The 25,642-nt window shown below is 48.4% G+C and overlaps 1 protein-coding gene and 2 gene segments (V, D, J or C); 1 reads left to right on the top strand and 2 right to left on the bottom strand.

Moving 5' to 3' along the window:
- The window catches only part of LOC149862402 (Ig gamma chain C region-like), a 246,711-nt gene that overhangs the window by 3,782 nt on the left and 217,287 nt on the right, over window positions 1-25,642 (bottom strand).
- On the top strand, window positions 4,636-15,085 carry LOC149862410 (uncharacterized). The gene is made up of 9 exons (XM_090051199.1): window positions 4,636-4,639; window positions 5,402-5,716; window positions 7,620-7,934; window positions 8,783-9,103; window positions 9,573-9,887; window positions 10,736-11,056; window positions 12,241-12,567; window positions 13,193-13,516; window positions 14,564-15,085. Exons 1-9 carry the CDS (start codon window positions 4,636-4,638, stop codon window positions 14,965-14,967), a joined length of 2,646 nt encoding a protein of 881 aa, XP_089907325.1. The 3' UTR covers window positions 14,968-15,085.
- Window positions 24,771-25,642, bottom strand: part of LOC149862399 (immunoglobulin heavy constant epsilon-like) — a 218,535-nt gene continuing 217,663 nt past the window's right edge. The window contains 1 exon segment of the C gene segment in view: window positions 24,771-25,228. Coding sequence covers window positions 24,888-25,228 — 341 coding nt within the window.

The following is a 25,642-nucleotide window of genomic DNA, read 5'->3' as shown; positions in this document are numbered from 1 at the left end:
CCCCTCACTCCCGACCCTCAGTCTGCTTCCCACCTTATCCCTGTCAATGCCTCTCACTCCTGACACACAAGCCCCTGCTCCGCAGCTCTGTGCTCCCTGTACCCCAGCCCTGCTTGTGATCTTCAATCTCAATGCCCAGCCCCTGCAAACTCAGCCATGGGCTCATTCTTACAGCTTTGTTGGTGCCCTCAAATACTGACCTTTTGCCTCCTGCTGTCCTAGCCCTAAATTCTGGGCCCTCAGGCAGGCTGATGTCTCTCACACCCTCTGCTAGCCCTAAATATAGCCTCCTAGTTTTTCTAGTGCCCTTCACTCCTGCCCCATAGCCCAGTGCTGGACTCACCTGCAGCTCCCTGCTGTTCTAGCCCTTATCTCTTCCTCCCCAGCTCCATGGATGCCCCTCACTTCTGCCCCACACCCCCTTGCCAATCCAGTGCTTCATTCCAGCAATGTCTGTTGCTGCTCTCACTCCTACCATGCAGCCTTCTGCCACCCCAGTCCTAGGCTTGCCCCTCATCATTTATGTTTATGCTCCTCCTGACCAGCAGAGACCTGTTAACCAGGGCTGGACTCATCCTCACAGCTCTGCGCATGCCCCTCATCCCAGACCCCATCCCTCTGCTACCTCCAGCCCTGTGCTTGCCCTGCCCAGCCCTGCAGGTGCCCCTCACTTCTGATCCACAGTCCCTTGTCTCTGCAGCCCTGGGGTCCCTCTAACCATGCCAGGGTCTCTCACCCCCAACTCACAATCCCCAGTTAATCCAGCCCTGGGTTCCCCAAGCTTTGCAGGTGCCCGTCACTCCCAGCCCTCAGTCCCTTGATAGAGCAGTGCTGGGACCACCCAGACACCTTTGCTGGTGCCCATAAAGCCTGCCCCTCTTTCCTTGTTGCCTTAGCCATAAACTCTTCCTCCTCAGCTCTGCTGGTGCCCCTCACTCCCAACCCACAGCCCCCTGCTAGCCCAGCCCTGGGACCATCCCCACAGCTTTCCTGGTTCCCCCAAAACCTGGTCCCCAGCCCCCCGCTATCCTAGCCCTGAGTTCTTTCTCCCCAGCTCTGCTGGTGTCCCTCACTCTTGTTCCATAGCTCCCTTCTAGGTCATTTTGGCATCCCCCAAAATCCTCAGGTGCTCCTCAAGCCCAGTCTGCACCTGCTGCTAGGCCAGTGCTAGAACTATCGCTACAGCTCTTCTGGTGCCCCCCATTGCTGACCTCCACCACCTGCTGTCCTAGCCCTAAACTCTTTCTCCCCAGCTCTACTGGTGCCCCTCACTCCCAACCTGCAGCCCCCTGCAGTCCAGTGCTAGGCTCAGCTTCTATCCAGTCTGCCAGTGCCCCTCATTCCTGACCTGCAGCCCCCTGCTACTTCAGCACTGGGCTTCACCAAGCTCTGCAGGCTACCAACCCACAGCCCCCTGCTAAGCCAATCCTGGGACCACCCCTACAGCTTTGCTGGTTCTCCTCAAGTCCTGGTCCACAGCCCCCTGCTATCCTCACCCCAAATTGTTCCTTCTGAGCTCTTCTGGTGCCTCCCACTTTCTTTCCATAGCCCCCTGCTGGGCCAGCTTGATGTCCCCCAAGATCCTCAGGTGCTTCTCAAGCACGGTTTGGACCCCACTGCTAGCCCAGTGCTAGCAATATCTCTACAGCTTTGCTGGTGCCCCTGCATTGCTGACCCCCAGCCCCTGCTGTCTTAGCCCTAAGCCCTTTCTCCCCAGCTCTGCTAGTGCCCCTCACTTCCAACCTGCAGCCCCCTGCTAGCCCAGCCCCCTGCTATCCCTACAGCTGTGCTGGTGCACCCCACTCATGGCTCACAGCTTCCTGCTGTCCTAGCCCTAGACTCTTCCTTCCCAGGTCTACTGGTGCTCCTCACTCCCAACCCACAGCCCCCTGTCAGTTCAGTGCTAGGTACAGCTTCTGCCTTGTCTGCCAGTGCCCCTCACTCCCGATCTGTAGCCCCCTGCTACCTCAGCACTGGGTGCACCCCTTCCCCAGTTTTGCTAGTGCCTTGACTCCCATTCAGCAGCTCTCTTGCTAACCCGACCTTGGGCTTGCCCCAGCTCTGCTGTTTTCACCTCCTTCCTGACCCACAGGCCCTGTACTCCAAGCACTGGGTGTCACCAAGCTCTGCAGCTCCCAACCCACAGCCGCCTGCCGACCCAGCCCTAGTTCCCCCCAATCCTGGTCCCCAGCCCCTGCTATCCTAGCCCTGAATTCTTCCTCCCCAGGTCTGCTGGTGCCCTCACTCTCTTCTCATAGCTCCCTGCTAGGCCAGTAAGGGGTCCCCCAGGATCCTCAAGCCCAATCCACACCCCACTGTTAGCCCAGTGCTAGAACTACCCCTACAGCTCTGCTGGTACCCCCCATTGCTGACTCCCAGCCCTCTGCTGTCCTAGCCCTGAATTTTTCCTCCCCAGCTCTGCTGGTGTCCTTCACTCCCAACCTGCAGCCCCTTGCCAGTTCAGCCCTGGGACAATCCTTACAGCTCTGCTGTTGCCCCTCACTCGCTTTCTACAGTCCCCTGCTAGCCCAGCCCTAGAACCATCCCTATAGCTTTGCTGGTGCCGCCCATTCCTGGCCCACCACCCCTGCTATTTTACCCTGAATTCTTCTGCCCTAGGTCTGCTGGTACCCCTCACTCCCAGCCTGCAGCCCCCCTGCCAGTCCAGTGCTGGGATCTGCTCCTGGCTAGTCTGCCAGTGCCCCTCTCTCACTCCTGATCTGCAGCCCCCTGCTACCTCAAGCCCTGGGCTCCTGCAGCTCTGCTAATGCCCCTCACTCCTGAGCTGCACCTCCCTGCTAGTACAGCCCTGGGACCTTCTCTGTTGCTTTGCTGGTGTCCCTCGCTCCCAGCCTATAGCCCCCTGCCCCTGCCCACAGCCTCCCTTAAACAGCCATCCAGAAGTCTGCTGGTTCCCCTTACTTCTGACCCCTAACCTCTGCTAGCCCCAGCATGAGACCATCCCTACAGCTTTCTGGAGTCCTCCAATCCTGGCGCTGCAGCCCCCTGTTACCCTATTCCTCCATTCTTCCTCCCCAGCCCTGCTGGTGCCCTTCATTCCTCACCCATAGCCCCTTCGTAGACCAGCCTGGGGTACCTTGAACTCAGCTCCACCAATGCCCCTCACTCCAAACAGGCAGCCCTCTACTAGCCCAGCCCTGAGCTCTGCCCAGCTTGGCTGCTTCATTCTCAGTCCTGACTGACAGCCCTGCCACCCCATCCCTCGGCTTCTTCCAGTTCTGCTGATGCATCCCACTCCCTGGCTAGCTGAGCCCCCAGCTTGTCTCCTCCCTAGGTTGCTTGGACACCTCACTTTTGCCTTATAGCCCCCTGCCACCTGTGCCCCACAACTCTTCCAGTGCAGAGCTCAATTCAGAGCTCTTCCAGTGATCCTCAAGACTCATCAACAGGTTCCCTCCTTCCCAGATCTTAGTTGCCTACACAGCCTTGCCAATGCCCCTCACACCCAACCTTCAGCCACCTGCCCCACCAGCCCTGGCATTCCCATAACCCAGCTCTGCCAATGCCCCTCATGCTCCATTTTTAGCTCCTGCTAGTTCAGCTGTGGGCTAATCCCTACAGATTTGTCGATGTCCCCCAACCCTGACCTGCAGCCCCTGCTATCCTAGCCCTACAGTCTCCCGCTCAGCTTTGCTGGTGGCCTGCACTCCTGACCCACAATCCCTGGTAGACCATCTCCATGCTTGTCCCACTAGCTCTGCCATTGCCCTGACCCAAAACCCCGCATTGCCCCTCAGTCCTGACCCATAGCCTCACCATTCCCCTGCCGTGCCCCTCAGTCCTGACCCACAGCTTGTTGATCTCAGCCCTGTGCTTCTCCATTAAGAGTTCTTCTTATGATCCGCGGGGTTTGCTAGCAGGTCCCTTCCTATCTTCACTGCCCATACATCTCTGCTAGCATCCTTCACTCTCTATAGCAGCCCCCTCCTGTCTTAGCCTGGTTCCCTTTGCTCATGACCCACCAGCCCTACCACCCATGCTACCACAAGTGTGGGCTTTCCTTACTGGTGCTGGTATCCCTCCCTCATGACCCACAGTCCCCTGCTACTCCAACCAGGGCTCCCTCTAGTTCTGCTGGTGTCCCTCAGCCTCTGATAGCTCAGTGAGACGTATCTCACATTGTCTCATCGCTGAGAATGGAGTCCAAGAGTCCTGGACTCCAGTCCCACCTACTGTAACCCTATAGATCTCATGCTCCATCTCAGAGCCAAAGACTTTCAAACCTTCCCCAGCTGAACTCCTTCTTTTTAAGACCTGGGAAGAGAACCCAGAAGTCCTGCTGCCCTCCCCTGCCACACACTTCTCTAGAGAGGGTGGCTTCAGCACAGTCAGAGCAAACTCTGCACTCACACAACAGGAAGCAATCGGTAGATGCTTCCCTTCCACTTACTCACCAAAGCATCACTCACGGTGGGTTGAAACTCAGAGCCATAGACAGCGGGATCCAGTTCTGGTCTGGGTTTCTTCTGTATCTCTTCTGAAGCATCTTTGTCAATGAAGGGCTGGAAGAAAATGTCCCCCTCAAAATAGCAGTAAGAATACCCCCTCATTGATGACACCATCTCGAGGGAGTTCAGGGCTGAAAAAGGGGAGAAAGAATGAGAAATTTGAGAGATGGGTGTGTTCCCCAGGGGGCTGAAATTGGGGAGAAAAACAACTTAAGGGTTATTTTCATTCCTGCAACTTCCCCTTTTTCGGCCTAAGAACTTTGTGGGTTTCTTTTTTGGCCAGATTTTTGGTCAAGGAGGCTTCAGACCTCAAAAAAGAGTCATCCTCTGGGGACCTGTGTGCACAACTCTCCACGTGGGAGGATGAATCATGAAACCTCAACCACAATCCTAGAGTGAGGGATAGAACCCAGGCGTCCTGACTCCTAATTCCCCTGTTCCTATTCTAAACCGTTCTTCTCTCTCAGAGCTGGTATAGAACCTAGGAATCCTAAACAGCCTTTTGCTGTAACCCACAAGACCCTCGTATTCCTTCCTAAGCTGGGAGAGAACCCAGGAGCTTTGGTTTCTTGTTCTCTCAAACTATTTCACAGGACCCCATTCTGCTTCTAGAGCCACTGGACTATATTGGATGATTGGCATTATGGGTTTCAGGATATACCATACTTATTCATAAACCACGTGCCCCCCCATCCCTTAGATAAGACATGCTGCTTATTTTGGAAAGGCAGAATGGAGAATAAGGAAAGTTTTCCCCCTCTTTCTAAGCAAACTGTTCTGAATTCATTTCTTGTTTCAGTCACACACTCTGTTTTCAATCACTATTTTCTCAGGAAAAATAGTGTGATATGTGACTAGATAAGGTGTGTCCATCCTTCCATACTCCCATGTATCTGACAGTTTCTGTTTCTCTCTGATTATTTTTCCTGCAGCTGTTTCGAAAGCCCCCTCCGTATACCCCCTGGTCTCCTGCCATGCTCCTGAAAATGGCCGTGCTAAGGCAGAGACTGTCTTGGCTTGCCTTGTGACTGGCTATTTCCCAGAGCCCGTGGATATCAAGTGGAATTCCGGCAGCATCACTAAAGGGATCAAGACTTTCCCAGCTGTGCAGAGACAAAGTGAAGCCTACACCCTGAGCAGCCAGCTTACCATCCCTTCTAGCAGCTCAGGGAGCAGCAGTGGTTACCAGTGCAATGTGGAGCACAGACCTACAAAATTCTCCGTGTCCAAGCCATTCGTTCTGTCAAGTAAGATGTGCCATGGGGAGGATGGGATAGAAAAGCTGAGATTTTCCCTTCTCCTATGGGGTTTTGGAATCTGTTAGCTTTTATGCTGTATCCCCTAGGAGCCCTTGGAAGTTTCACCATGCAGCACTGGACAAACTTGGGTCAAGTTGACAGCACAGCTTGGGTCCTGGTGACTTATTGTCACCGTGTCCGTGCAGGGTACCCCCTAAACCCCTTGATTATTTCATAGATTTCATAGACATTAGGGCTGGAAGGGACCTCGGGAGATCATCAAGTCCAGCCCCCTGCCCAAAGGGCAGGAAGTCAGCTGGGGTCATAGGTCCCAGCAAGATAAGCATCCAATTTACTTTTGAAGGTGTTCAATGTAGGTGCTTGAACCACCTCTGCTGGCAGACTGTTCCAGACCTTGGGGGCTCGGACAGTAAAGAAATTTTTCCCTATGTCCAGCCTGAAACGGTCTTGCAGGAGTTTGTGACCGTTCGACCTCGTCATCCCTTGGGGCGCTCTGGTGAACAGACATTCCCCCAGATCCTGGTGTTCACCCCTGATAAACTTATAGGTGGACATCAGATCACCCCTGCCAGTGTAATTCAGTTGTGACCCAATGGGGCTGTGTTGATTTACATAGCAAGAGACTCTGACCTATGTTGTATCATCAGAAACATGGAGTTCTCTCTCAGGTTTTACTTCTGATATGGTGTCATTCCCTATGGCACCTGCATCCTCCTCAGATAGGAATTATTGAAGAGAATGTCTCAACCAGGCATCAGGATTCCATGCAGCTTGAGCTCTAGCTTTGCCCTATGCTATTTATCAGGGAAAACACACTGAGTGCATCTACACATTCATTAAAGTGCTACAGTTACTGTGCATTAAGTTTAGTACTTGTATAACCAAGTCCTAAATCAATGTCCAGTAACTGGTACTACTGCACAGTAGCACCAGCACATGGCTTTTTACAGACACTAACTGTGCAGTAGCCTAATAGTACTGCACAGTAGCATATTAGTACAGGTTTTGCTCGGCATGCTACTGTGCAGTGTTATTAGGCTAGTGCAAAGTTAGTAGTCTCATATAGACATGCTCACTGTGAACAACACACAGGGAGGCATTAATGTTCAGGTATTTTCAGTTGCCTAAAGGGTTTAGAGGCCCAAGTGACATTCATTTTGATCCCTTAAATCAGTGATTCTCAACCAGGGTGTTGTGAAATCTTTTTAAGGGTTTGGTGGGGTGTTGCACAATATTAGCATTTTTAGGTGTGCACATACCTATATGTGATTCACAAGGCAAACCCAGAGCTTTCAAATAGTAATCCATAGTGTCAAAACATTCTGACCTATTGTGGTCTTTCTAAGTCCTTGACAGCCGAAGAATAGCTCTAATATTTTTCCATAGTCATGAAATGAGTGAAAGCCAGAGCTGTCGTATTTTGTGGAATCCTGGAATCTAATGAAGTCTAAAAAGGTTGAGAATTATTGGCTTAGATGGTTTTGGAAAATTTCATCTCTTTGTTGCTAAAGAAGATACTGCAGGTATAGTCATGGGGATGGTCAGGCACTGGAGTAGGCTACCTAGAGAAGTTCCATCCCTGGAAATTTTCAAAAGCAGGTTAGACAGATGCTTGGCTGGGATGGCTTAGTCATGGATGATCCTGCCTTGAGCAGGGTGCTGGCTTAGATGACTTCATGAGGTCTCTTCCAGCCTTACTTTCCTATAAACCTAAGTAGGGTCAGACAGTGTTGGGGGTGGAGGAGTGCTCCTTGGGGCTGGCTGACAATTTTCCCTCCAGAGATTTCATGTGATGGAAATCTGAGGTTTTTGCTAAATGGAAATTGAAGAAGAAAGCAGCAGTCGCATCAAAAAATAATGTCCCACCCACTTTCTGTCTCTGTGCATGTAGCGCTGATCCCACCCCAGGTGAGCCTGCTGCTCCCTTCTTGTGAGGACAGCTCCACAGAGAAGCTGGAGCTGGTCTGCCTTCTAATGAACTTCAGCCCCAACAAAGCTACAGTGGATTGGCTTGTGAATGGTGTGAAGAAGGACCTTCCTGGCATGCGTTACTCCTCTGCAAAGGGCACAGATGACTTATACACAGGCCAGAGCCAAGTAAACATCACCAGAGAGAGCTGGAATAAAGGGGATGTTTACACATGCAAAGTGACCCACCCTGCCTGGGATGTAGGCTTCTGGATGTCCAACATGAGCAAATGCTCAGGTGAGGGGTCTTGATGGCAACAGTTTGGGTTGGGGCGTGGGGTGAAGGGTGAGCTGAAAACCAGCCTCACCAAAGGGTGGAAGGGTACTGGGCTCTGATATCAGGGTGATCACAGGTAAGTAGGCCTGGGAGGGGCCTCATGAGGTCATCTAAATCAGCCTCCTGCTGGAGGCAGGATCCTCCCTGATTAAACTATCCCAGTCAAGTGATGGGTGTCATGTAAATACAATAGATAGAAGGATATGTGGATAGTTGGCGCTGTGGATGAGATGGATGAATGAAAAGGGAGACAATGTGGAATGGTGGATGGATAGGCACCTGGAATATATGTAAGTGAATGGATGGACACTTTAGATGAATAGAAAGAGAGTCACTGTGGTTAGATGTATAGATGGTAAGATATATGCTGCATGCATGTTTGGGTCAATGAATGGCCATAGAAAGTGGATGGATACATGGGTGTGTGGATGAATACATGTGCTTGGAGGATTGATAGAAATATGGGTAAGATGGATGGAAAGTGTAGGAGGGAGGTATAGATAAGTAGAAAGAATGGGGATGCAGTAACTTTAGATGCTGCAGAAGAACGAGTAGAAAAAAATGCTGAGGAAATATTGGACAGTTTAAATAATTCGGAGGGAAATATAGACAGACTGAACAATTGGGGAGGTCAGACAGAAGCCACAAATAAAACTCTGCCTCTGTCTAATATCTTATAGAATTTGGAGATCACAAAAGTAGGCAAATCTGTCTCTCTTTCTAAGGTAGCCCAGTTCTATAATATTTGAAAAAGGGCAGGGGATTCTTCTGGTCAACCTCACTGAAATGACTCCTTTGCCTTCCCTCAGCCTGTCTCAGTTGCTTAGCAGATCCATCCATGTATGTCACCCTGCCGTCCTATGATGACCTGGTTGATAACACAGCCCGTGTTACATGCCTCATTCTGGGCTATAGCTTAGTAGGTGCTCAAGTGGCCTGGGAAATAGATGGGAAGGCCAGCTCTTTGGACAAAACAGGAGCCATTGTGACACAAAGCAACGGGACCCAGAGTATCACCAGCACCCATAGAATAACCCTGGTGCAGTGGAAGACCATGACAAGGTTCACCTGCAGTGTGGCACTTCCCTGTGCAAGAGGAGTAAGGAAGGATACTCCCATAACAGACATGAGTGAGTATCCATGGGTTCTGTTCCTGTCTCTGCCTCTGGTAGGTTTCTTCTTTAGCATTTCCTGGACAATGGGAATGGATTTGCTAAGGAAGATACTGCAGGTATAGTCATGGGGGTGGTCAGGCACTGGAGTAGGCTACCTAGAGAAGTTCCATCCCTGGAAATTTTCAAAAGCAGGTTAGACAGATGCTTGGCTGGGATGGCTTAGTCATGGATGATCCTGCCTTGAGCAGGGTGCTGGCTTAGATGACTTCATGAGGTCTCTTCCAGCCTTACTTTCCTATAAACCTAAGTAGGGTCAGACAGTGTTGGGGGTGGAGGAGTGCTCCTTGGGGCTGGCTGACAATTTTCCCTCCAGAGATTTCATGTGATGGAAATCTGAGGTTTTTGCTAAATGGAAATTGAAGAAGAAAGCAGCAGTCGCATCAAAAAATAATGTCCCACCCACTTTCTGTCTCTGTGCATGTAGCGCTGATCCCACCCCAGGTGAGCCTGCTGCTCCCTTCTTGTGAGGACAGCTCCACAGAGAAGCTGGAGCTGGTCTGCCTTCTAATGAACTTCAGCCCCAACAAAGCTACAGTGGATTGGCTTGTGAATGGTGTGAAGAAGGACCTTCCTGGCATGCGTTACTCCTCTGCAAAGGGCACAGATGACTTATACACAGGCCAGAGCCAAGTAAACATCACCAGAGAGAGCTGGAATAAAGGGGATGTTTACACATGCAAAGTGACCCACCCTGCCTGGGATGTAGGCTTCTGGATGTCCAACATGAGCAAATGCTCAGGTGAGGGGTCTTGATGGCAACAGTTTGGGTTGGGGCGTGGGGTGAAGGGTGAGCTGAAAACCAGCCTCACCAAAGGGTGGAAGGGTACTGGGCTCTGATATCAGGGTGATCACAGGTAAGTAGGCCTGGGAGGGGCCTCATGAGGTCATCTAAATCAGCCTCCTGCTGGAGGCAGGATCCTCCCTGATTAAACTATCCCAGTCAAGTGATGGGTGTCATGTAAATACAATAGATAGAAGGATATGTGGATAGTTGGCGCTGTGGATGAGATGGATGAATGAAAAGGGAGACAATGTGGAATGGTGGATGGATAGGCACCTGGAATATATGTAAGTGAATGGATGGACACTTTAGATGAATAGAAAGAGAGTCACTGTGGTTAGATGTATAGATGGTAAGATATATGCTGCATGCATGTTTGGGTCAATGAATGGCCATAGAAAGTGGATGGATACATGGGTGTGTGGATGAATACATGTGCTTGGAGGATTGATAGAAATATGGGTAAGATGGATGGAAAGTGTAGGAGGGAGGTATAGATAAGTAGAAAGAATGGGGATGCAGTAACTTTAGATGCTGCAGAAGAACGAGTAGAAAAAAATGCTGAGGAAATATTGGACAGTTTAAATAATTCGGAGGGAAATATAGACAGACTGAACAATTGGGGAGGTCAGACAGAAGCCACAAATAAAACTCTGCCTCTGTCTAATATCTTATAGAATTTGGAGATCACAAAAGTAGGCAAATCTGTCTCTCTTTCTAAGGTAGCCCAGTTCTATAATATTTGAAAAAGGGCAGGGGATTCTTCTGGTCAACCTCACTGAAATGACTCCTTTGCCTTCCCTCAGCCTGTCTCAGTTGCTTAGCAGATCCATCCATGTATGTCACCCTGCCGTCCTATGATGACCTGGTTGATAACACAGCCCGTGTTACATGCCTCATTCTGGGCTATAGCTTAGTAGGTGCTCAAGTGGCCTGGGAAATAGATGGGAAGGCCAGCTCTTTGGACAAAACAGGAGCCATTGTGACACAAAGCAACGGGACCCAGAGTATCACCAGCACCCATAGAATAACTCTGGTGCAGTGGAAGACCATGACAAGGTTTACCTGCAGTGTGGCACTTCCCTGTGCAAGAGGAGTAAGGAAGGATGCTCCCATAACAGACATGAGTGAGTATCCATGGGTTCTGTTCCTGTCTCTGCCTCTGGTAGGTTTCTTCTTTAGCATCTCCTGGGCAATGGGAATAGATTTCCTGCATCTACTGTGAATTTACTTTTTGGCACAGGGGTGGTTTCTTACCATGTGTCTATGGAGCTCCCAGGTTGAGGGAGTCTACATTTTGGTAGGGGAACACTGGATAGCACCAATGTCCAGGTAATAGAATTGGTTAGTAGGATCAGAAGAAATTCTTCAAAGAAAAGTGGTCCCTTGAGTTGATGAGTAGAATCCAGCCTGAGCTCAAGGTGCTAGTGGAGAATCTGACTATTGTCACTCTCTCAGTCATTTTAGCAGGTTTGGGAGCTAGGTTTCTGATAAGGACCATGGTGGAGAGGCAGAAAATGGATTATAAGGGGTAGATGATGCATCTCCATGGTGGATAGAAGCTGGCTTCAGAGAGTATAAGGCCAGAAGTGAACACTTGATCATCTATCGTGAACTCCTCAGTTTCACCCAGTATCAAGCTCAGTAGTCTGACCCTGGTTAAAGCAACTCTTCCAGAAAGACATCCAGTCTTCCCTTGTCACTCTGGGATGGAGAACCCATGACTTCCCTTAGCAGCTACTTGTAAAGGTTTTCTTCCAAGATTTGTGCCTCATTTCTAATTTCAATTAATCTAATCTCACATTGGTTCTTGTTGTTTCCCTCTCTAGTTTGTGACAGAGCCTTAATGTCTTTAATTTTTAACTCCTGAAGTTACTTGTGCATTTTGTGATTTTCTAAACCACTTGAAGCACTTAAAAGTCTCAGGGTAAGGTGTTGGGTCCAGCTGGTTTAGGTACTTTCAATATTCTCACCAATTTTTTACTAATGTGCTTCCATTCCCCTGGATGAAAAAAGTCAAGGAATCTGAAAAAAATTACCCTCTGCCAAAAGGCAGAATCATTTTTTACTTCTGGGTAATGAATCTGGAGGGAAGAGCAACTGCTATTCTATTTCCTTTCAACTACCACTGAGAGTCCCAGGTATTCACCTGACTCCCAGAGGTGGAGATGGAAAGGAAAACCAGCACATAGAGCTGAATAAATGTTCCTAGAATTGGCCATCTTGGTACGCTCCCAGATGAGGCTAAGAGGAAACTCACTCCTTCTTCAGGAGAGAAATTAGCTTCATTTTGCATCTTGATCCCTTCCAGCCAAACCAGCCCAGGCGCCTACTGTCTCAGCCACCATTCTTAGCCAAGAAGCTTCGGGGAAGAATGATTCTGTCACGCTCCTCTGTGATGTCGTGGGATTCTTCCCACAAGAGATCAGCCTGCACTGGGAACACAAAGACACCAAAGTGTCCTCATCTCAGTACTCCAATGGGCCCATCGTTAGGGATGGCCAGAGATTCTCCACTCACAGCCTCCTGCGGGTGCCCAGGCCAGAAGGGAAAAGTACTCCGGTTTCTGACTACTACTGTGTGGTGTTGCATGTAGCGGTGGTCGGTAACTTGACGGTCAAAGCAGAGCTTGGAGAAGGTGAGTTTGGGCATCAAATCAGGAAGGAAGGGGCAGTGCATGCACTCCCAGAACTGCCTGCATCCCCAGTGCCCCCTGGGGCAAGGCAGGGATGTTCCCTTGCTTCCCAGTTGCCATGGTTTCCATCAGTCCACCAGACACTCAGTTTCCTCTTGAGAATTGGGCACTAATTCCCTTTGGCAACTTGGAAAGCTTCCCCTTCACCCTTCATACTCCAGGGTGAATTGCCACTGATGGGAGTAAAATAAAATTGGCACTGATTTGGGTGTAGGGGGAGGGCACAGGATTGCACCCAGCCGCTGGAGGTCAAGATTGTCAGTTCTGGCTGGGGGATTGGAGATTTAATTCATTCCAAGACAAAGCAGGCAGCCTAACCACTCCATGGTATTTGGCAGTTTCACCTGCCCTTCTTGATACTGTGTAAGGTAAAGATCTCATTCAGTGGGGGGATGGGTGCCTAGAATGCCAAGAAACAACCCTATGCCCCATTCTCACCCCACTTACATCCAATTCACCCTGTAACTTCTTTTGAAAAAATCTCCCTGTGCTCTTCACCCCTTGAGCTTCTGGCTCATTGGTTGCCACCTTCAGCCACTCAGCCCCGTCTTCAATGCCTCCCAACCAGGTGCCTGCAAGGCCCCCCAGGTGGAAGTCTTTCTCTTGCCTCCATCCCTGGAGGATCTCTACATATCCCAGAATGCCACCATCACTTGCTTGGTGACCAACATGGAGACCACAACCAACTTGGAGATCTCCTGGAGCCGGGGAAGTGAGGGACCCTTGGATTTTGAATCCAGGGAGCCAGTTCTGGAAGGAAACAGCAGCTACAGTGCATCCAGCATCCTGCAGGTGTGTCTGGAGGAGTGGAAGTCAGGGGAAGAATTCACCTGTACAGTGAGGCACCAGGATATCCCATCGGCTATCATCAAAACAGTGCGCAAGAGTCATGGTATGAATGTAACCTTAATTGTATGGGTCAACACTCTGGCCCATCCCTGTGATGAGGGGATTGACTGGCCAAAGTGGATGGAGTCTGGGATAATGGGCATTGCCCCTTCAGTGAGTGGAGGCTTGAGGACACCTACATGTTAGTGGGACATACTCTTCCAAACAGATGCAGGAGGATAAAATGTGAAAATGTCAATGCAAGAGGGGGACAGAAGGTCGGAACTCCTGCATGTAACCACAGACCTGGTGTCAGACAATGACCAGGACATAGGCTTTTGGGGGCTTGACCCTAGAGGACCACAACCTAGGGGATCAGGAGCAGACAAGATCCAGAGTAGAGTCATGAGTTAGGGGATCAGTAGAAGGTGGGGCTGGAAGCTGATGTCTGTAAAGAAGAAAGATATAAGGGGTCAGTATGGTAGAAGTATGTTCTGGGTGAGGGGTCAGAAGGAAGCAGGGATTCAGAGTGGAGTCACTGGTCTGTGGGTCTGGAATAGGCAGCTGTATCTGTAAGGGACTGAGATGGAGTGATCACTCGACTGAAGACATGAGCTAGGAGCTGGCTGTCCCAAGACAGGGGTCAAGAGCAAGGAGGGAAGGTCAGGAACAATCAGTCACTAGGCAGGAATCAGGAACTGGGAAACTGGGAACAGGGAGTCAGATGCCCAAAGCATCTGTCCTGTTGAGTAGCCTGCTGGGCACTAAATAGCTGCTGATTATAAGGAGGAAGATAGATGCATCCATGCAGGTAACCAAAGGCAGATAAAGATGGTCAGGTCAGGAACAGGTAGTCAGAGCCAGCTGGGGCTAGTCAGCCTATATTCTGCCTTGACACATGGGATGGGACTGGGTTTTACTGGAGGAAGCAGAATTTCTGGGTATCTCCTGTTCTGGGTTGGGATTAGACTGCAGTGATTCAGACTACGGTAGGCCAACTCCTTTGTCTTATACCCAGCTCTAAGATGGGTGAGGATCAGTTGGGCTGTAGAAGCTTGAACTCCTGGGTTCCATTCCTCCCCATTAACCCTTCACAATGTCTGGGTGGCAGGTGCTTCCATCCGGGCTCCTTCAGTCTATGTCTATCCTCCTTCTGCTGATGAGCTGGCTCTCCGGGAATCAGCCACCATGACCTGCCTGGCCAGGGGCTTCCGCCCCAGTGACATCCTAGTGACATGGACCCGGCAGGACCAGCCCATGGACCAGCAAGCCTTCACCAATGTTGGCCCCTTTCAGGAAGTGGGGGAGGAGGACAAGGAGGAGAGCTACTTCATCTACAGCAAGCTCAGCATCCCAGCATCAGAGTGGCAGCGGGGAGACACATTTGGCTGTGTGGTGGGCCACGAAGGCCTCCCGATGACCTTCATCCACAAGAGTGTGGACAAAGCCACCGGTAAACCCACTGCTGTCAACATCTCTGTGGTCTTGTCTGACACTGATGTCACCTGCTCTTGAGGAAGGAAAGGTCTGCGCGTCTTGTGTGTCTGTGGGTCTTTGTTGCCCTTGTGTTAAGCTGAGGGATCTCTGATGAAAGGAGCTTGGATATATGTGGAATATGTCCAAATAAAAATGCAGCACATGAAAACTTTGTTTGTTATGGGTTGTCTTCTGGTTGGATCTCACATTCTCTCTTTCACATCCATCCTTCTCTTCTGCACAATCTGTTGTTCATGGCTTCTGTTCTAATATTATTAGTGGGTGATATGTAATGCCTGATGAGTTCAAATGAGAATCAAAGAACAACTTTGGGAATAAAACCACTGGGAAGAGCAGCTGAGGAAAGTGGAGGGTACTCCATCCTTGAGCTCTTGGGTTCAAGACTGAACTAAGTCTTTTCTGGAAATGTCTGTATTTCAAGACAAGTGATTTGGCTCAATTGGGTGAAATTTTGAGGTCTGTCACAGGGGAGGTCACACTCAAGGATATTTTTTGCCTTTAAGTCTATGAATGCATCATGTATGGTTTCTGTGGCAAGGCTTCCAACTTACCACATTTCCTGGCATTTCATATGTACTATTCCTCCCTCAGATCAGCCCTCCTAAATTGGAGTTCATGTTTTAAGTAGGGAAGCTGATTATTTTTGCTGGAATACAAGCAAGAAGACAGTGTGTTGCAAAATGGCTGCCAGAGCTACTTTTTTTAGCAAGCAAGCAGGAGTGGGGAAAGCCCAGTGTTAACCCTTTCACCACCACTTTCAGCTTGCTAGCTGAGAAAGATGCTTGCATCCCTGTTGCAACATAACCTCCATTAGAAAGCCAGCCCTAGGCCATGACCCTGAAAAAATCTTTTGGACATTCTGCCTTTCAAGAACAAGGGGATTGTCTTATTTGGGGGCATGTGGTATGTGAGACAATGTGGTAATAGTTACCCATTCATCTCTGGGTGCTCCAGGAACTGGGTTGAGGCCAAGTGCCCCACCAATAAGACCTGAAGCATTTTGTTACATGCAGTCCATTTCTCCAGTGGAAACAATGTGAGTGGGCCCAATTACACCTGGTATCAGTGGGATTTGCATGAAGATATGGATCTTCGTGCCTTGGTGGGTTCCAGAGAGTGAAACACTTCTAGGGTGCTGAACAGATGAAATATAACTCCCACTGAGTGCTCAGAAGGTGGTGGTGGGGTGGTCTTTGGACACCAGGTCCTCAGATTCAAAGGTGAAGGTGGGTTCTGAAACCTGTGAAGTCTGGCTTTGATGAAGGGCTGAATGGAGAAATTCCCAGGTGTGATTCTTTGGCCTGAGTGATAGAAAAAGTGAGTTTAGATAATCACAATGAGTCCTTATGGCTTAAAAATCTCAGCCTAGGGGGCAGCAGGGACCGGACTAGATCCAAGACCCTCCAAGGCCCCGTCCCATCACAGGTCTAGCTTTGTCTACATTCCCAGCCTCCTCATATGTGTTACTAAGTGTCCATGCTTGGGACCCACTGTAGAGTGACAGTCCTTTGAATGGTGCTACGTGAGATCTGAATTTGAGGGGCCCTAATGCCATTTTCCAGCCGGGATAAGGCCCGGTCTATATCACACATGTATGACACAGGGAATGATATAGCATGGAAGCTGATGGCTCTCACAGATTGATTCCTAGGGCAACCCACACTGATAGGAAGTGAAAGAGTCTCCTATTGGCCAGTGCCATAGAATCATAGAAAAATAGGGCCAGAATAGACCTTAGGAGGTCATATCTAGCCTAAACCACTGCTTAAGGCAGGATCATCCTTGTGTAAACCATCTTATACCAGTGTTTGTCTAACCTGCTCTTAAGAACTGCCAAGGATGAGATTCTACAACCTCTCTAGGTGGTCTGTTTCCCTACTTAACCATGCTCATAGTGAGAAAATTTTTTCCTAAATCTCCAAAATAAACTTCCCTTGTTGGAATTTAAGAACATTACTTCTTGCCCTGTTTCCTGTTGCCACACAGAACACACTATCACCAACCCCTTTGGAAACACTTTTCAAGTATTGTAAGACTGGTATCTAATTTCTCTTCAATCTTCTCTTTTCCAAATGAAATTATCCCAGTTTTCTGAACCTCTCCTCATAAGTCATATTTCCTAGATCTCAAATCATTATTGGTGCTTTCCACTCGACTCTTTCATTTTGCCCATGGTTTTCTTGTAGTATGGTGCTCTAAATGGGACACATCACTCCAGGTGAAGACTCAGCAGTACTGAAGAAAGTGAAAGATTCACTTCCCTTGACTTGCAAGTGACACCTTTGTTAATACAATCCAATGTACTGTTGGGGTTTTTTGGCAACAAGAACACAATGCAGACTTACATAAAGCTTGCAGTCCCCTATAATTCCCAGGTTCTTTTTTTCTGTACTTCAGCCAAGCCATCCATTCCCAAACCTGTATTTGTGCATTTGATGGTTTCCTCCTAAATGAAGGGACTTTGTACTTGACTGAATTTCTTTTAATTAATTTTTGGACCATTTTTTCTCCTTTATCAAGGTCATTCTGACTTCCACTCCTATTCTCCAAAGTGTCTAGAATTTCACTCAGTGTCAGTTGATCTGCAAATTTACCAGTTGTGCACTCAATTTCATCTTCCAAATTGTTAGTTAAGATATTGAGCAGCACCAGATTCCTGACAGGCCCCTAGATAGTCTGTTTGATATTTCTTTCCAATTAGACATTGATGACCACACCCTGAGTACCATGATCCAATCAATTACATATCCACCTTATAGTACTTTCATCTAGATTCCACTTCCACAGCTTACTAGTGAGAATGTCATGGTCAATAGGGCAAAAGCCTTGCCAAAGTCAAAGTTTTTCATATCCATTGTTTTCCTCCCATCCAAGAAGGCCGCCACCTTGCTGAAGAAGGAAATCAAGTTCATTAAGATTGAATTGCTCTTGGCTAATCCATGTTGGCTTTACCCAATCACCTTGTTATCCTTTTGGTGCTTAGAAATAGATTCCTTGATGTCATGCTCAATAGTCTTTCCAGGTATTGACATCAGATTGCCTGGTCTGTATTTCCGTAAATCCTCTTGCTTTGACATGGGCACTGTATTTACTTTTTTCAGTCATATGGGACCTCATTTTGCCCTTCAGGAGAGTATTCAATGGCTCTGCATGTGTTATGGGTTAGGTAAATTAAGAGCTGCCAGCTCAGCTCCCAAGACACTAGTACCCATGACAGAAAAATACAGAAATATAGACTACAGGAGCAGAAGAGACCTCCTTCCAGTCCCTCCTGTGCCAGCTAAATCATGCAATGCACTTTGTACCCCAGCAAGCTTCATGTGATAGGCAATTAATCTTTTTGCTTCCATACCCTTGTTGGGAGGTCATTCCAGAGCTTCAGTCTTTGCTGGTTAGAAACCTTCCTCAAATATTCAGCCTACATTTATTCATGGACAGTTCTTACCCAACTCCTGTTTTTACCTATTTCTGAGAGGAGTTCCTGGGGCTGGGCATGCTAGAGGTGTGAAAGGAGTAGAGGGGAGAGATCTTAGTTTGGCTTTCTGGTCTCCAGGTGACTAACACTAGTGATGACTTGGAAGGTATTTCCAATTGTTCGGTGTGCATGGCTTGACTGACTGACTTGGTTAGGAGGAGGGGAGCACCCCATTTCCTAGTCTGGGGCATAGTTGGGTTGGCAATATTTTAAGGTGAGGGGATTTATATTGGTCAGGGATCTTTAGCAAAATATAGAGTATTGGTGTCTGGTGTTTTCCCACTAGCCTTGGCATGAACACCCATGGGATCCCAAGGGGATAAAGAAGAGGACTCTCTAACTGGCTTATTTAACTTGTCCCCAGCTCTCCTATTTGGGGTTTTGGACCAAGAAGTTTATGTTGAAAGAGGAGAAGAAGATATTGATCATTTCTGGACAACCATTGCCTTCATCTCTCTCTTCCTACTCAGTCTCTTCTATGGTGCTGGAGTCACAGTGTTTAAGGTATTAAAATTCAGTATCAAGATCCAGTGATTGGCACCCCAGGCTGATCCATCCATATTCAGTGATGAACAGTTGGTTCTTCACCATCAACCATCCATAGGAAGCCATCAGTACTCAATTATCAGCCCTCCACCTGATTACTAGGTCATCACGACACTCACAACCATTGGCTATCCACATTCCATAAGCAATAATCAATCAATGACATTTATCATTAATCACCAATTAGTCAAGATTTATCTCATATCAAGAAACAATGATCAGTGATACCTAATTAATGAGCTAGCATCAGTGTTGATGGGGCAATAGTAAATCACAAGAATCATTAACAGAGTGTCACTTATAATTTACAATTAATGATAATGACTTGATAATGAACAATCAGTTATTAAAATCAATATGAATATCAAATAGCTCATAATCATCAATATGTTATTATTAATCAATAAACTCTGATCAGGGAGGAATAGTAAATAGGAAGTGGTCAAGATGAGAGATCAGTTCCATAAAACCCACTCAGGCTACAATGATAACAGACTCACCCCTGTTTTCTGCCTCTCCCAGGTTCAATAACTGCTGGTCTCCAGGCACGATCAGAAGTGGTTGATCCTCATGGTTCATCTTCATCAGGTTCACCCATCCTCAATCTCCTCCTGCCTCCTTCCTTCTCTCCAGACTCTTTGAGGAAGGACAGTGAGCTCCTTGGCAGCTTATGAAATACAGTGGCAGCTACTAAAGTTTTTGTAAACTCCAGAGCTTGGACACAAACTCCATACATTCATGAAGGGAAGCCCACAGAAGAGATTGTACTCAGCTCCACAGTCCTCCATGCTCCATGCAGTCTTGGTCTGATGGTAGAGACTGGATTTTCTATTGCCTATTCATTCTGCATCTCCCACTCGGATCAAACTGGAGTCTATGAAGGGAGATGAGTTTCTCCTCTGTTCTGTTGCTTGATGGTTGAATTCTGTGGCCATGTATCTTTGTGCCAAAATAAATGCACTGAAAACTAAGCATTGCCCTTCAGGATGGTTTGTAGAGTAGAACCCCTAAGAGCTCTTTTTAAACAGTTTGCTCTTTCCCTTTCTCTCAGCCCTGTGGTATCTTTCTGTCCCTCACTCCATCTACATGTATGGAGATATGTCTCTCTAACCTAGGGATCCCTCCATCTTCAAGTATCTCTTCATCTTTTTATACCCCGTCACACTTGTGGAATTCTCTCTCTCCATCCACCCATCCATCCAATTAGATACCCATCTGTCCTTTCACTCATTGTCATGAATGCCTTTATATCCTTCCACTTCATTCTATCAGTCCCAGTACATATCTCACTAGCTATCATACTGGGGAGACAACCATAAGCCCATCCATCCATCCACCCCAATTTCTCTCCCTCGTCCCTCATTAGATTCACTCTACCCGATCCATAACTCTCTCCCATCTTCCTTTCCATGGACATTCTATTCACTCAGGGGTATTTCTGACAGAGTCACTGCCCTTTCAGACCCTTTTTGCTGCCCCATGGAGTCTGAAGGACAGAACCTAAGTGCTCTGGGCCTATGATCTTGTCCACAAGGCACACTGAGGTCCTTCATGGGAGACCCCACAGTCTCTGTCCCATGTCTAGCAACACCCTCTACTCTATCTGTGCTGCCCACAAAGCACCCAAGGGTGCCTGCAAGAGACAGAGACAATAGTGTACATGGAGCTCAGGCTGAGCATGCATTTATTAACATTCAGTGCAAAAAAAAGTCGCCAGGAAAACAGCAAGTAAATAAACACACAATATGCAGAGTAAAAGAGAAGGAGCTCTTTCAGATCAGGGGGAGGGGAAAGATTGGATATACTTCAGGGGAGTGGGGAATGGGCTGTAGGGACTTTCTGCTCTATGGGATGCTGGTTCTGGGCTGGAGTGGGGACCAGCTGGCTCTGGTCAGTGGGGAATAGCACATATGGAGTTTCCTGTTGAGGGGGCACTGGGCAGGGGGATTCAATCTTTCAGTGTGTCAGGGAATGGGACATAGAGTCATTTCCTCTATCAGAGAAACTGGTTCTAATCCAGTCTCAGACTGGAGGGGTGGGACTGGCTGGCCCAGGTAGAAGAGAAGGAGAAAAGGGATCCTTTCCTCTCTTTTAGGGGATGCTAACTCTGATCTTTGGAGGGAGGATGAAGGAATTTTCTATCCAGGGGGCACTAGCTGGGAGGAAAGTCTGGTTGGAATGTGTTAGGGGTTTTTTCCTCTCTCAGGGCTCAGTTGTGGCCCCAAACTGGGGAACTGGCTGGTATAGGAGGGAGGGGATCAGCTACAAGGCCTCTCTCCTCTAATGGCACTTGTTTCATGCTTTATGTGTGACATAGCTTGGCTAGTCTCCAGCTAGCTCCAGACAGAGTTCCCTTTGGGGAAGAGGGCTGGTAGAGGTGGAGATCTTGCACTGGCAGGGTGCCTGTAGGAGAGCTGGGAGTCCATCCCTCTCCTTTCCACACGAGGGATAAGAGTAACCCTTACACTGCATCTTTGATCACATTTTTGTAGACAGGACCACGTGCCTGCTTGAGCTGCATGACAGTGGAGAAGAGCCACTTCACCTGAAGGAAGCAACAGAATGACAAGGCATAAGTGATGGGTAATGTTTGAAAGGAGTGACCCTCACCCCTCCTTGAGTCATGGCCATATGGCTTGTCTCTTTCATCCTTTTATTTAAGCATTTGTTTCTTCCCGCATCCATGCATGCATGCATCCATCCACCCACACTCTCACCTTGAATAGTGTCACGGTAGCACTGTAGCACACACTCAGGAGGAAGAGGGTGATGAAGACAGAGATGGTGGCCCAGAGACCATTCAGCTCCCTATCGTCTTCATCAACGCACAGCTCATCAGACACATTTATCTCTGTCAGGGGCAAGAAAAAGGACATCACTGCAGACCTGCTGCGTAATGCAATCTCCAACAAGGGGCAAGAGGAAAAACTCAGACTGTGTGTCCAACACTGGCTTATCTATCAATCTATCCATCATTCACTCTTTCATTCAGGTAGATATCCTGTCCTAAATCGATTTCAAGAGAAAACTCTTCTTCATGTTCCCCTCTTTACAGCTTTCCATTCATCCATTGACCCAGTTGCGCACATTTGAATACTTGTATCTCATAACAGCTCCCTCCATTCCTCTTTCTTTCCCAAGGACTGTGGTTACTCTACTCTTCCCCACCTCTTTTTATCATGGTGTAAAAGTTTGGAAGCATCCAGACTTTATCCAACCTCCACTATGTGTTTTTGGCTCCAGACAAGTGGAACATGGTCTCAAAATCATCCCACTTGACATGAATTTCCTATGCCCTTTGCTAAACATGCCCCTGGCTGGGGTCACTGCTCCTCTTTCAGACCTTTGTCCTATCCTGATCATTCACTCCAAAGCCTTGTGCTTAGCAGAGAGAATTTTTTAGACCCAGCTCCAGTCTGACCTAAGGGTGAAGGGGCTGTATGAGATCTGGGTTCAGTCCCCACCTCTGCCACCCACTTGGGGAGCCACATTGCACCATTACTGAGTCTCTCTATACCTTGGATCACTATGGGTGGTGGGGGATAAAAGATCTGTCCATGCCTCCCCAGGAGGTCAAGTCCACTGGAGTCTAGGAGATGCTGGGATGCTGCTGTGGTGTGAGAAGGTCCTTCAATACACCAGGATGGATGGTTTCCAATCAGCTGTCACTAAATTTCTAATTCCAGTACATCTCTCCAAACAAGAGCCCTTCTGTATGGGATGCAGCTGGCTCTGGTGTGGAGCATGGAGAGAGCTGATATACAGAGTCTGTGTTTAGTGCTGAGATGCAGTTGCCCTTTCAACCAAACCTGCCAGCCCTCATTGAGCAGGAAGGGAGGCAGGCAGTATCCAGAAGGGGTCTACATGCTGGGAGTGGGGTGGCAGGGGGCTTAGGAAGGGGTAGTCACCCCTTTCAGTCAGTGCTGGCCCCAGTGCAAGGCATGTGGTTACACAGCCAGAGTCTTGCATTCCTGTAGTGGCTGAGTTATGGTGTACAAATTGTTCCCATACCCCACTCCCAAGATGGCAGCCTCTTGGTGATGAGAGGGAAGGGGAGGACCTTTTTAGTGATGAAGAGTTTGATCTTGTGAGGTCCCTTCCAGCCCTAACGTCTATGAAATCTATGACAACAGGGTGTGTAGAACTCTAGGAGCATGGTTGTGTATCAAAAAGCAACTGGCAAGAGTCTGGGAGGCATGCATGTCCACCACTTCTAGTGTGCTTTGTACCAATACTTCACTCAACTAAATTCCTTCTGCCTTCCCTGTCACCTTTAGCATCTGCTCCACCTAGCAGATAATAGCTCCAACACTACTGCTACCAGTGACCTCCTGGTCCCGGGGTCCTGACGCTTGAATATGGGTGTGAGTCTGGGAGGATAATCTCTCGGGCAGGGGAGGAAAAGGGACACAAATTGGGATGTCCATTCTCCACTCCTGGCAGCTCTCTGATGTCACTGCTATAGTCAGTTGTTCTCCTGAAGCCCTCTGAGAACCTGCTCCAGGGAATAGCCCTGCCACTGGTCCTAGCTGGTTGCAACCCCTCATAGCTCTAAAGGGAACCACTGGACACAGGGCTTGCTCTCAGGTTTTAGGATTAGAACCCTACCCTGAGTGGGAGGATGTTGCCATGGGTTGTTTTATCCCCTCTTTGCTTGTGGGGCTGGTTTGGGAAAGAAGGACTAAATCAGGTCTTGGAGGGTCTTGAAATGCCCTCCACCCCATTACATGCTTGCCTGTGATCCTAGGGACCTGGACTTTGTGACCTTTCCAGTGCTATGTTCTGATGAGAAGTTTGGAAATTTCCTCGAAGGGCCATATGCTCATCTTTAGGGCAAAAGGGAGCTTGGGGTAAAGGCACATAGGATGCCCCCACTAGAGCCCTAAATTCTATGGGTTTAGCCTAGAGTCCTCAACATGAGGAAGTTCTTCCAGAGACAACTTTCTCATGCATCCATTCCTAGACATGCCCATCCATGCATCCATCCTTTTCCAAATGATAATCATCAAAGGAGCATGGTTTGGTGGCTGGAGTAGTGGGCTGGCCTCTGCAGTACATTTCTCACTATCTACACCTCTAGTCCTGGATAAATAAGAGTACTGGTTATCTATCCACACTAGCATAGGACCATAAGTTTACAAGTTTCTTTTGGGTCACTGAGTCCAATTTCCTCCTGTGACAGGCAGCCAGAACCTATTGTTCTCTTCATAAAACTTGTCAAGTGTCATCTTAATATCAGAGGGGTTTTTGACCTTCAAGGGCAGGAAGTATTCCACAGAAGTCCATTCCTCTGATGACTAGAGATCTTGTGCTTTCCAGCCTGCCTTCCTTCATAGCCTATTAAAATACATTTGTTCTTCTACCAACATAATTTTCTTTCTCTCTGGAGTTCCCTCACTTCCTGCCTTTATAGGCACTAGTCATGTTCCTTCTATGCCTTTAGCTGGCCTGACAAATCAAGCTCTTTTGACCACTGTTGCTAAGGTTAGCTCTCTATTTTCATCATCTTCCTAGTAGCCTTTCTCTCTATATGTTTAAAAACCACATATCTTGCTATCTGTTCTTTTAAAGAATGTCTCTCCTCTGCCTTGCCTCTGAGGTATGTGTTTATGTCTTATAAATGTAACTATCCATCCATCCATCCATCCATCCATGGTTCATGTAGGTGGATAGGTTATGGGAATCAGCACCCCACCAGTACAGCATCTCAGCACCTCCCAGACCCCAATCCAGGACTCATCCCCACCTGGGCAAGTCACAAACAACCCCCAATGACACCAAAATGAGGAGACCCAAAGAGTGAGCTCAGGCTGGTTCATTTTATTTATCCATATTAATGATTTGGTTGCAGGCACAGAGGTTATTTACAGAATGGTCTACAAGGCTAATGAGGAGGAAGAGGTGCCACAGGGTGGCTTCATTTACCAGGGGTTTTCTGGATGGAGCGCTGGGTGAATTTCATTGGGAGAGCTTCATGGACGACCATGCAGGTATAGGAGTCTCCGGAATTCCAGCTATCCTTGTCAACTGTTAACTTGCTGTACAGGAAGAAGGATGAGTCCCCGCCTTCCTCTTCCATGACTGGAGTGGTACGGTAAGCTTTTTCAGGTATGGCACCGTGGTTCTTCAGCCACTGTATGGAGATGTCCTCAGGATAGAAGTGATGGGCAAGGCAGGTGAGGGAGACAAAGTCTGTCTTGCTTGTGAGCTCTTCCGGATGGGGGCCCAGGAGGTAGGTTTCTGGGGCCTTCTTTTTGCCTTTGGGGAGGGGAAGAGGAAAAGAGGAGACCTGGTGAACCCTTTTTGTCCCATTTGGGTTCACTGGTGGTGGGGAGGGACAAGGACATAGGGAGGTCTGTCTCATTTCCCAGCTGCCCTGAGGATGGAGAGTCTCAGAGCTAGGAGTGGGAGAAGGAGTGGCAGTCTTGCCTCCTTTGCCTTGGTGGGTGAAGGGGAAGGAAATTACCATATTTTGTCACACACAATACATCCCACAACAAGGACACACACTTCTATTTTGAAAGGCAGAATGAAGAAAGAAAGACCTTGAACATTATGGTAAGTAGCAGTAAGTAACTGAGTAGCAGTAGCTAGGGAGATCTGCAGGCTCCTTGTGGAGCTCCTGCAGCCTTACTTTTGCTTTCCACCAGCAGACACATAAAGAACACAAAC

Source organism: Crocodylus siamensis, chromosome 6, assembly GCF_052110815.1.
Source record: "Crocodylus siamensis isolate JL-2025a chromosome 6, ASM5211081v1, whole genome shotgun sequence".
NCBI classification, from domain to species: domain Eukaryota; kingdom Metazoa; phylum Chordata; order Crocodylia; family Crocodylidae; genus Crocodylus; species Crocodylus siamensis.
Note: the sequence above shows the minus strand (reverse complement) of the source record. Positions and strands in the feature narration are given on the sequence as shown.